The 12,610-nt window shown below is 42.3% G+C and overlaps 1 protein-coding gene across 1 annotated transcript in view; it reads left to right on the top strand.

The window, feature by feature from the left end:
- Nucleotides 1-398: 398 nt before the first annotated feature.
- The window catches only part of adam9a (ADAM metallopeptidase domain 9a), a 90,063-nt gene continuing 77,851 nt past the window's right edge, over nucleotides 399-12,610 (top strand). Inside the window, 2 exon segments of the mRNA XM_070447363.1 lie at nucleotides 399-823; nucleotides 9,025-9,128. Coding sequence (XP_070303464.1) covers nucleotides 739-823; nucleotides 9,025-9,128 — 189 coding nt within the window. The 5' untranslated portion in view covers nucleotides 399-738.

The raw sequence follows: 12,610 nt of genomic DNA on the forward strand, positions 1-12,610 counted from the left end.
GTTGGTTATATCAAAACTATAAAGTGCCAGCGACACTCCAGGATCACTGTTACCTAAACCTGTAATAGTAGTTCTCTAAGTTTGTAATTTTCGTAACGTTATATTATGCACGTAGGACTGCATAATTTAGTGCATGCAACTGATACAGACGAGCTATGTTATTTTGGTTGGTACGCGCCTAGGGGTTTCCACTAGATAACACAGCCACAAAGTCAAAATTGTATATTGTAAAAATTCAAGAAAAAACAAAAATGCGCTTTTTGGTCTTCATTTGAGATCAGCGTTATGGGTTAGGTCTAAAATCACATTTTAAGAAGAGAAATTGAACAAATGGGAGGGATATATGACTTACTGGCAGCTAGTGACGACCGCACTACAAAGTCTGACGCATCAACACGCATGCGCTGTTTTATCCATTCGGGTTTACTGGATATGACATTAGGACTCGTTTGATCTAAAACGAAACTCGATTAAAAAAGATTGTGAAATCTGCGTTATTGTTAACAATTATAGTCACTGATCATGCGATCCTGCTAGATCTATCGTCTGAAAAGAGCCAAAGCCAGCAGCGGTAAAGCAGTTGCTTGTTGGTGAGCTAGCAATAGTTGTTACGATATGGCAAGGTAATTGTCTAAAGGCTTTTTACAGAATGTGGAGAAGGCACTTCGTAATTGCTTGGAAGGCAACGCCTGGATAAGAAGATCCCTACTTAGATATTTTGTTGACAATTAGATAAACATGGGTATGCCATTATTGTCCCATCCGTGCTTTAAAGCAATTTGTGTCATCGCTTTACTCAATGGGCTTGGCGACTGCAGCGAGGGTGAGTAAAATTTACATTATAGCGAGCAACGGCTACAACATAGCCCGAGCGGCTTTCCTTCTCGGATATTCTAGGTTTCCAGTCGATAGTACAGTCACAAAGTCCAAATGGTCTATATCGTAAAAATTTATGTATAAAATGTTGCTTTTGGGTCATAATTTAAGGTTAAAATCCAATTTTAAGAGGGTAAATAGTCGTGGTTTATTACTTTGTTGTGGTAATTTGTTTGTAAATAGTCGTGGTTTATTACTTTGTTGTGGTAATGTGGTAACGACCGCTACTATGTCGCAAGAGGGATTCTAGAATTTGGCTAACTATATGAGAAGGGTGCAACTGCAGCCCGCTATTAGGGGCGTTCCTGCATCTGTAGGAACCCCTCTTTATACTAATATTGGTAACTTTTACAGGGGCGCTCCACTACAGTAGATGGCGCTAATCGCTAATGCACCATAATGTTGGATGCCAACCGCTGATACACCTCAGAAGAGGGGGAGGGTGGCAAAAACGGTAGCTAGCTATATCTACTACACACTGGTAGTGCCCCTGCCTGTCTGGCTCTGTTTTCCCGCAGTTTCCCACAGATGGGATCGAAGGACCTTGTGCTAGCTTAGCCAGCTACTCCTAAGGAGGACACTGGTACACAGCAGGTGGGAGGCGAGGGTGACGTGTGCTAGTACTGCTAGCTAGCTAGCACACATGTTGCCCGTGCCTCCTGTGTACCTGCGTAGCTAGCGGTAAGCGGGGGCGACACCGTGTGCTAGTTACTTAGCAAGCTAGCACATGGTGTCGCTAACTAGCAAGCTGGCTAGCTAGTTAGCACACAGTGTCGCTCCAGCCCCCTGCCTGCTGTACTAGCGAGAGGCAGGGGTGCGACCGGAAGACGGTGTCCTTCGTGTCCGCCTTTCGGGCACTGTTTTCCAGTAGTCCTGTGAACGATGTTGAGGGTTGGGCAGGCGGGAGCGAAGGACGCTGTCTATCGGTATCGCACCCACTAGCTAGCAAAGAGGACTCCGTTACACGTCAGGCGGTGGTGGATTTTTTAAATTTCCCTTTTGATCCACATTCAAAAGGTGTCACACAAGCATGAAGATGTTGTGCACAAGGGGAGGAGTTTATGAAGGAACCAATGGGATGCTCGAGGGGGTGTTCGTGCAGATTCATAAATGCCCACATGCAGGAGCACCCCAAATTGCGGGCTGCAGTTGTACACTATTGAACTACATCCCTACACGTGCTTTGAATGTTTTCTCTATCCAGACAGATACACGGCCCAGTCTATTAATGGAAGTAGTTGGCCCAGTCTCGTAATAGAAGTGCTATCTACGCTACCATGAGCTTTCCACTTCCTAGACGTCATTATTTGACCAGTGTGTTGGTTACAACATTAGCGTGAGCAACAAYAGTGGAATTGGTGTTTCACCTTTAAAAGAAAAGTCCCCAATTAGTGGAATCAAGTTATTTTAAACTACACTGCTGTTTATATTAGTAACACCTTAATTAACCACCAAGGCCTTATGAGTATTGTCATGTGTCATTGGTACAATTATAGTAGCCCAAGGCTGTCAAAAGCTTTGAAACCTCATAAACCCAATCATATCGCTCAGGGATATTCAACTGGGGGTCCTACTGCAGCGGGTCTGCAAAAAATAAATTTATTTTAATGTTTTTTATGAATATCGCCAGCAATAACAGAAAAAACACATTTTGAATTGCATACATACAGTAGAAAATAGGATAATATCTTATTTCTAATGATGTCAACTTTATTTCTCAACTCTTAAAATTGAGCAAATTACCCTCATTGGAGCCAATTACTCACTCGAGTATCTGACATAGGCTTTGAAAAAGCACCTGCAAATAGCCTACCAGTGTGGCAAGTGCTGCTGGTATGCTTTCTTGACTTGGACATACATTTTTGCAAACACATGGCTAACCTTTGTTTAAACTGCTTCAGACCTGCCTAATTGTCACTTGAAACCGTTTTACTGTTTTAATAGGCTTAATTACACATTATTTTAACATCATACTCCAGTGTGATCTGTTATTGCAATTTATAGTCTTTGACATTTCAGGTTCAGATATAAGAATTTATCACAAAACAGTTTAGATGTAGTGAACTACTTTTTCAAAAAAACCTTAGTAAAGTATATTTTCTTAAGGGTAGCTTAACTTCTTCCAGTGTGAAGTAATTGGTAGCTTGTTAAACTATTTTTACAGTAGCTTCCCCAACACTGTCTACCAAATCTATTCATTTTAATATGTTGATTATTAAGAAAATACGTGGATTTTTTTGGGCTAACGTATGATGGGGGCCGCCGGTTTGCCAGGGAGAGGGGGTCCCTGGGCAAGAAAATGTTTAAGACCCCTGCACTAAAACGTTGGATTGATCAACAAAGTATAGTCAGCCAATCAGGCTCCGTGCGGACTACATCTGTGGAAATGTCAAAATAACATTTCCTTGATTGGCTGACTATCCTTTTGTTGTTAAACGTGACATTCTAGTGCCATTCCAAAAATTGCTGCTGTGGCTTCTGCTACTTAGCATGATGACAAAGTGCTCGTTTTTCCAGAAAACTGACGTYGTTCAATCTTCTCCGGGGGATAATGGTACAATTCGGGTACATTTTCTGAGCCATGTCTAGTGCCGGCTCCGCGGTGTCTTAATCTAAACAGGAGGCCTGTCTGAACCTAGTGCAGCTGTAAGCAAGCGGATCGGATCTTCTGTCTAGCCTACATCCGTCTCAATATTATATTCCGTCTCAATATTGTCCTTTTCAATATTAGCCTAAATGTGCCAATTTCACTTGTTGCGGTCTTAATGCTTAATTTGCTTCAAAGCCAGACACGACTATGCCCATTAACACGTGTCCCAAATGGCCGTCTATTCCCTATGTAGTGTGCTACTTTTGACCAGGGTCCAGAGGGCTCTGGTCAAAAGTATTGTACTTTAAAGGGAGTGGGGTGCCATTTGGGACACATCCTCAACAGGAAGTGGTGGAGGGTCATGGGAGTTTTCAGCTATTAGATCCAGTTTTTCCTCCGACAGTGTTTCCTAAAAGTATCAAATCAGATTCTATCATTGGATGGACAGATGGCATGGGCACCGGCGTGAGCAGGGACTGGAGATGTGTAGGGACAGTGTTTGTGATGATATAGAGAGCTAATCGGCCTACCATACAGTTGTTAATTTCCTACATGCAGGGCATTCATTTATAGCCTGACGACTCACACTTTATTCTTCCGCTGCTCTGTCGTTCGCTACATACTTTAGTCTTACAGGCTGACTACACTGCTTGCATTGCTGAGCGTTGTAAAATACATTTAGAAATCTATATTATTCAATTATTGCACCCACACTGCTCGCGCGCGCCAACCAGCGTCTGCGTTGCCAAGGGCTAAAATAGAACTCAGTTCTATTTCTGACGCAGATCCCGCTGCAAGTCCTGCCTCTCCCATCTCCTCATTGGTTTATAGAAGCAGGTACCCACGTGCCATCTCCTCATTGGTTATAGCCACGTGGGTGACTGAAAGACGAACGAGGTCAGTGGCGGTAATGCACCTAATTTATGAAAGTTGCCAATCGCAATATAAAGTCAAGAGAAGAAAAGGCCTGGAAGGAAGAGAGATGACTAGAAACGATTCGGTTGACCGTTTTATGTGTGGATTAATTGGCGGMGTAGAGGACCTTGTGCATTTCAGGTAAAGTAACAACTCAATGTTATATCCCAGGACAAATTAGCTAGCAACAGCAAGCTAGCTAAATTGGACAAATTAGCTAGCATGTGCAAGCTAACTAGCTAAATTGCCATAAATGTTTAATGCTTTTYGACCTGTCCCCAAATTAATATAATTGGTTCAGAGTTTGTTTTGATATTTTAACCTGCGTGTCGTAATCGCGTTTGGTGTGGGGGGACAAAATACATTTCTGCACGATGGCGCATGCGCGTAGCCGGTTTGGGTTCCGTGTTAGACTGCCAGCATTGAAGTTGTATGTGGTGACGAGGGGTGTTGTATAAAAAAAGTAATCAGCGATTGGATTGTCTAACCAATCAGAGTATCAAAGCCAATGACGAATTTTCTAACCATCGCTTTACCCACGTGTTCTAGCCTAACCCATTGGTTTCTGAACCAACCAGATTGCCCCAAAGTGTTCACATTTGAAGGGTCGGAGGTACCTAGATCAAGACTCATTGTGGAGAAGAAACTAACGTTCATGGGTGTGGCGTAGCGTTTGGCCGTAGCCAGGCAAATTCATTTAATGTTGAAGGTCCCCTTTCTGTGACAAATAAACCAAGCCTAGTGGCATGTTGTGGTTATGTAAGTGTGTGTTGTTGAGCAGGGACAAAGCCCTTACTTTACTGTATGTTACATCGACCTTGGTTGTTGTTTTTTTGTGTCCAAGATGCAACCATAGTAGACCAGTCTGGGCAACTTGATCGTTTCAAAACCTGTAAGGATGTTGAATAATTAAGTATTATGTAGATTAATCCAAAATCCAGCACAGATGTACACTCCAACAGGATGTGACAAGGTTGCCATGGTTACTCATCAACACAGACCTCACCATCCCCTCCAACCCACTGGTATAAAGAGCTGGAGACTGTTTTCAACGTAGTCTACTCTCGATTGCCTATGCAGATTCATGGACCGGCTATATCCGGGTTGCATATAAACAACTTCACATGCACTAGCACTCAATGCGCACAGGGAACAGCGTGAACTGTGATAACATTCTGTCGTCCAAAAATATGGCAGACATTGGATTTTTATTTGATTTAACTAGGCAAGTCAGTTAAAAACGTTCTTATTTACAATGACGGCCAAACCCTCCCCTAACCTGGACGACGCTGGGCSTATGGGACTCCCGATCACGGCTGGTTGTGACAGCCTGGGGTTGATTATCAAATGTTAATATCTTCGGCTGTGAATGATGGGGGAAAAATCTAGTCATCACCTTTGTGCACAAAATATACAKAAACTATCTTAATAGGAATTTTCTTATCTGACTTCTCTATGTGGCCGTCTATGGAAATTGTTTTTCTAGACTGGGCATCAATTAAAGTGCAGTACCGACGCAGGACTGTAGGAGCAGTCAAAACCGTGATTCTAGACCGGAACCTTGGCCCATTGCTCCAACCCACACGAAGCAACGAGGTGACACTCCATGGAAAGTAGAGGTCGACCGATTATGATTTTTCAAMGCCGATACTGATACCGATTTATTGGAGCACCAAAAACAGCCCATACCGATTAAATCGGCAGATAAAAAAATAAAAAAATGTATTTGTAATAATGACAATTACAACAATACTGAATGAACACTTATTTTAACTAAATATAATACATCAATAAAATCAATTTAGCATCAAATAAATAATGAAATATGTTCAATTTGGTTTAAATAATGCAAAAACAAAGTGTTGGAGACGAAARTAAAAGTTCAATATGTGCCATGTAAGAAAGCTAACGTTTAAGTTCCTTGCTCAGAACATGAGAACATATGAAAGCTGGTGGTTCCTTTTAACATGAGTCTTCAACATTCCCAGGTAAGAAGTTTTAGGTTGTAGTTATTATAGGAATTATAGGACTATTTCTCCCTACGATTTGTATTTCATATACCTTTGACTATTGGATGTTCTTATAGCCACTTTAGTATTGCCAGTGTAACAGTATAGCTTCCGTCCCTCTCCTCGCTCCTACCTGGGCTCGAACCAGGAACACATCGACAACAGCCACCCTCGAAGCAGCGTTACCCATGCAGAGCAAGGGAAACAACCACAGGCTCAGAGCGAGTGACGTTTGAAACGCTATTAGCGCGCACCCCGCTAACTAGCTAGGCATTTTACATCGGTTACACCAGCCTAATCTCGGGAGTTGATAGGCTTGAAGTCATAAACAGCATAATGCTTGAAGCATTGCGAAGAGCTCCTGGCAAAACGCACGAAAGTGCTGTTTGAATGAATGCTTACGAGCCTGCTGCTGCCTACCATCGCTCAGTCAAACTGCTCTATCAAATCATAGACTTAATTATAACATAATAACACACAGAAATATGAGCCTTAGGTCATTAATATGGTCGAATCCGGAAACTATCATCTCGAAAACAAAACGTTTATTCTTTCAGTGAAATACGGAACCGTTCCGTACGGGTGGCATCCATAAGTCTAAATATTCCTGTTACATTGCACAACCTTCAATGTTATGTCATAATTACCTAAAATTCTGGCAAATTAGTTTGCAACGAGCCAGGCGGCCCAAACTGTTGCATATACCCTGACTCTGCGTGCAATGAACGCAAGAGAAGTGACACAATTTCACTTGGTTAATATTGCCTGCTAACCTGGTTTTCTTTTAGCCAAATATGCAGGTTTAAAAATATATACTTGTGTATTGATTTTAAGAAAGGCATTGATGTTTATGGTTAGGTACACGTTGGAGCAACGACAGTCCTTTTTCACAAATGCGCACCGCATCGATTATATGCAACGCAGGACACGCTAGATAAACTAGTAATATCATCAACCATGTGTAGTTAACTAGTGATTATGATTGATTGTTTTTTATAAGATACGTTTAATGCTAGCTAGCAACTTACCTTGGCTTCTTACTGCATTCGCGTAACAGGCAGGCTCCTCGTGGAGTGCAATGAGAGGCAGGTGGTTAGAGCGTTGGACTGGTTAACTGTAAGGTTGCAAGATTGAATCCCCGAGCTGACAAGGTAATAATCTGTCGTTCTGCCCCTGAACAAGGCAGTTAACCCACCGTTCCTAGGCCGTCTTAACTGACTTGCCTAGTTAAATAAAGGTTTWAAAAAATCGGCCAAATCGGTGTCCAAAAATACCGATTTCCGATTGTTACGAAAACTTGAAATCGGCCCTAATTAATCGRCCATTCCGATTAATCGGTCGACCTCTAATGGAAAGTGTGACAGGCGGAGTTTCACGTACACAGTTACAGCTCCATTCACCCATTGGTCTTACTAGACAAAAGAACCAAAGAGACAGTGACGTTATTGTTGACCAGGCTCATCATATTCCTGTCTGCTGTTCACACACAACCCACTGTCTTTTATGTTGTCATATAACCTGGAGAGTTTGGAAACAACATCTAGGCCTAACATTAACTAATAGGATATGTCAAATAATAGTCCCTATTTCATGTTTGTAGGCCCTATGCACATGTTTGTTATCCACCAGTATTTTTGTAAACCGAGCAAAATGTCCTAGGTGCTCGGCTGCTTATACTGTACATCATGTAGCCCTATGGGATTGTGTGGCATTTTCCTTCAATTTAGCCTTTCAGGAAACACCAATGACCCCCACAAGCCAGGTGACAGAATAAACGAAAGAATGCCTATTTTCTTGCTAATCTCTACAACAGAAATTATTTGGCCACTGTTTGAAGAGATTGTAATTGTTTGTTGTCCATCTCTCACAAAGTGTATCTCCGTGTAGGATTGCTCTCATCCCGAACTAAGATGACGATCTAACAATATTTTTCCAAAACCAGACATGGAACATATGCCTACTATATAATCTGTTGTTTTTCGGCTCAAAGAATACTTAATTAATTTGCTAGATGTTAAGTTTGAGCAAATATTTACAGTACTACTTGTTCTACGACTCATTCTTTATAGGCCACCCCACAAGGCAGCTCAGGTGAGAAGAAGTGAAAGAGTCAGTTSTCCTTTTGTGTTTGGGAAGGACACTCACACAGGAGGGGCCCGGCTGTCAGCTGTGAGCCAGCGCAGTGTTGGCAACCAGGCCCAAACGTACGCTTGACGTTGGCCTGGGTCGGGCAGCCGGAGAGACTGTGTGGGGTTAGCATCATCAGCACTTCTATCTCATATCTTCAGAGAGCAGTTTTCCTGACTGTGAGGAGGATGGAAGATGCCTGTATTGTTCCCTGCTCCTTGCCCTGACCTCAAGCGAAACAGTGGTCTCTCCCTCTCATTCACTCACACAGCCTCAGTAGGTTACGTAGCAGTTGAATGAAAATAAATTATTTGCTATAAACATGACCATATACAGTAGCGTAGACTGAAAAATATTTCTCACATTGGCAATGTAGTGGCATTGTGGTATGTCTGCTCCTTGACTGCTGTTATGATCCTCTGAAATGACTAATGTAACTGTCTGTTGWTGATCTATTGCAATACTATGCACAATATAACAGTCATAATGGTGTTATTCCTCTTGTAGGGTCAGCATCGCATCAGACCTCGCAGTTCTCCTCATATGAAGTCACCATACCCAAGCGCTTTGGGAAGCAGAGGAGAGACATGGATAGCTCAGATTCTAACCAGGTAAACCATGGCAATACATACAGAGAGAAAGCATTGTTGCTGTTCACCTCTAAAGTCCTTGCTGTCAGCGTCTATCAGCTGATAGTGAGTTAGTTTCCTCCTGACTTCCCTCCCTGTGTTGGGATCCCGCTCTCTCTTCACTCTCTTTGTCTCTCGCTCTCCTCTCCAGCTCTCTAACAACTCTGGCAGGAAATGTCAGCGTGGTAATATTTCTAGGTAGCCCACTGCCACTTCCTATTCACTCTGACCTCTGAAAACTCTGAATAAGAAAGAACTCTACAGTATTTGTACTCTGAAAAGCCATCCTCCACATTTTGTTTGTAGATTGTCTGTGATGATGTCACATCTTCGAGAATTCAGGGAGTCGCTSGTTTTATGTTCTAGACTCTCAAGACAGTGGACGATCCAGAGTTTTTACTATGGTTGTGTATTCTTAGCTGTTTTTCCTTCCTGGATAGCGTGTTGGAGCATGTTGCCTTCCAAACAGACAGCCCCCCTTCCGTAGAGACTTGGAGGAGTGGGTGAAATGTGAGAATTCCGTATGAAGGAGTGTGAAAGTTTTGAGGGTGTGTTCAGACAAAAGAGCTCTGTCATTTCTTTGTGCTGCAATGGACTTTGAATCCCCGAGCCGACAAGGTGAAAAATATCTGCCCTTGAGCAAGGCACTTAACCCTAATTCCTCAATCCTAGTTCCTCCGTTAAGTCACWCTTAAAAATTACTAAAATGTAGTAAATGTGCACCCTTACATAAGTGACTGAAGTTTATTAATTTGCATGGCTTGGATGGTCTAGCCTCTAACGGTTGGCATGGGTCGGCAAGGGTTCGAATCTGGCCTACTGTCTTGTGACACATTCTCTCTCTACCCTCTCTGTCATCTTGTCTATCTCTTCCCACTCCCTAAAATATGGTGAATTTGCTAACTCAAGGCATTGCCGTCATAAACCATGGGTGGGAGAAGATGAGAGGGTGAATATCAGTTTTTGGCTGTGGTGTGTGGATGGATGGGTGTTGGCCTCAGTTATCCTGGGACTAGAAGGCACTAGGGGGGGGGGGAGTGCTAGACAGTGCTAGGGGAATGTCAGTCAGCCTCAAAATGGCTGAAGGAATGGAATTGACAGCATCTAGAACACCAATCCAGAGCACCTCTAGCCTATCCCAAAACTTCTCCCTCCAGCCGTGCTGCGGATWTTTCACAGGAACCATCTGTGAGAAACAGATGCCCACACTATGGGGGGGTAGGAGGAGTCTGAAAAAGCACCAACACCTGTGGTTAGCCTCCTCCACCCCATGTCACACCTGCTATATGGCACAAACAAACAAGGACTTTTCTCCTGTTTTCTAGAGTAATATTTTTATTTAACCTTTATTTAACTAGGCGAGTCAGTTAAGAACAAATTATTTTTTACAATGACGGCCTACCAAGTAAATACAAGGCCAGTGAATCAAGTTGACAGCTGCAGACCTGGCCCTGTCTTTATTGGTCCCCTACACCCAACCTAGGGCTGGGCAGTATACTGTATTTTACCATATACCGGTGTTTATGCACAGACCGGTTTGGGTTTTACTTCACCTTCTAAAACGGTATTTGAATGTTTGGTTTGTTAAATGTGATACGCTGTGTGTAACGTCCATTGTTATAGTTTACTCCACTACTTGAGTCATCTCTCTCACTCACACACAGAGACCAAGTCACTCAAGGAGCGCATTTGTTGTTGCTTGACCACGAGACACATTCTTTYATTCTGCATGGTCAATGCARCAATGTTGATGACAATATAAATCCACAAGCGTTCTATAATTACAATATTAGTTTGTGTTTCTTACATCTGCAAACAACTTTGTATTTTCTTAGCAAGTTAAGCTAAATCGTGTTAGACACTAATGCTAATCGCTAGATAGCTAACTAGCTAATAAAAGTACTGGGTCTGAGCAAACGAAGCTAGCTAATACAGCCTGATACCAGTACTGGTGGAGGCTTAAATCAGCATGTTGTTTGTGCAACAGTATCTTCTAAATCAAAGAGGAATAGGCAAGCATGATATGTTGGCTATATAAATAAAGATTTAATTTAGCCAAATATTTATAGGGTCCCCTAGGAAACACTCTGAACATCACTTTGGTTCCTACCCTGTCACAATAACTCCTCCATGGTATTTTCATTTGTTGTTATGTCAGACAACACTAATCAAAGTGCCCACTATTATTTATATCCTAACTATAGAATTATAATAAACATTCTATTTCCATGATTACAAAAGTTCACTCAAGTGTTTTGATCTAAATCGCAATTGCAACATTTGGAGTTGAATGGAGAAAGACCCATTGAAATCATTTAGAATATATGTGTTGCCACCCTAGGGTCACGCACTACTCATAAAGCAAATGTAGAACTTTTATTAATCAAAAACATAAAATACCATCAAATTTGAAAAATACCATATTATATTTTGGCCTTATCGCCCAGCCCTACCCCAACCTCATCATCTACCTCTGTCAACAAGGAAAGATATGTTTTTGTCATTAATTCTCTCACTCACTCAGACAAGCGCACAAGCAAGCGCGCGTGCGCACACGCTTGCACTGACCGACTGGCATCAGCAAAACTAAACTAACTAATCTGCCTCCAGTCACAACTGGTCTTCCTCTCTGCAGCCTCCTAATGTCATGATTAAAAGGTCAGAGACTAGTGGCACAATTACACAGTTCAACCATCTGTCATGCCTCTGAGGCTGCTTTCCAAATGACACCCTATCCCCTATATAGTAGGGCCCTATGGGCCCTGGTCTAAAGTAGTGTACTATGTAGGGAATGGGGATGCGGTGCCATTTGGGACGCAGCCTCTGTAAACCTTGATGAAGGTCTATTGACCAAAACACTGTTTAAAAAATAAACTATTAAATTGTTGGTGGAACATTCAAGATGACCAGTGTTTACTTTTTTTCGGCCTTCAAATGCATCTCGAGGGTTTGCGCCTCGATGAAAGTGAGTAATCTGTAACCATGAGACGATTCTGATTCACTGGAATAACTGTGTCAAATTTAGTCTCTTCACAGGTTTTCACAACACAGTCAGTTGCCTGTGAGGCACTGTCAATGTCCTTTTAGGCTAGACACCATTTAACCTATTAAGAGATTCAGACTCCAGACTGAGGACACTGACTGGCCGCCTTCTATTTTCTCAGCTTCAGTGACAGCATCTTGAAGACATCTACAAATAGCTTTGGTCTTGCTTTTATTTGGTTTGCCTTGATTGGTGAGTCAAATAGCCCATGTTTCTACATCGACAGGCATCCAAGTACTACTTGCTTGCTTTCATTCCTCTGGGGTCTGTTGGTTACACACCTAAGTACTGGGTTCGTTCACTAGGAACCAAACGAACGCAAACGGCCTGAAACAGGGAGGTATTAGCCTGAACGTTTTCGATAAGAAAYGCTCGTTTTTGTTGCAGCGTGTTTCTTATTGCAAAATGTTTTGCTACGGTG

This window comes from Salvelinus sp. IW2-2015, linkage group LG15 (assembly GCF_002910315.2).
Source record: "Salvelinus sp. IW2-2015 linkage group LG15, ASM291031v2, whole genome shotgun sequence".
Classification (NCBI taxonomy): Eukaryota; Metazoa; Chordata; class Actinopteri; order Salmoniformes; family Salmonidae; genus Salvelinus; species Salvelinus sp. IW2-2015.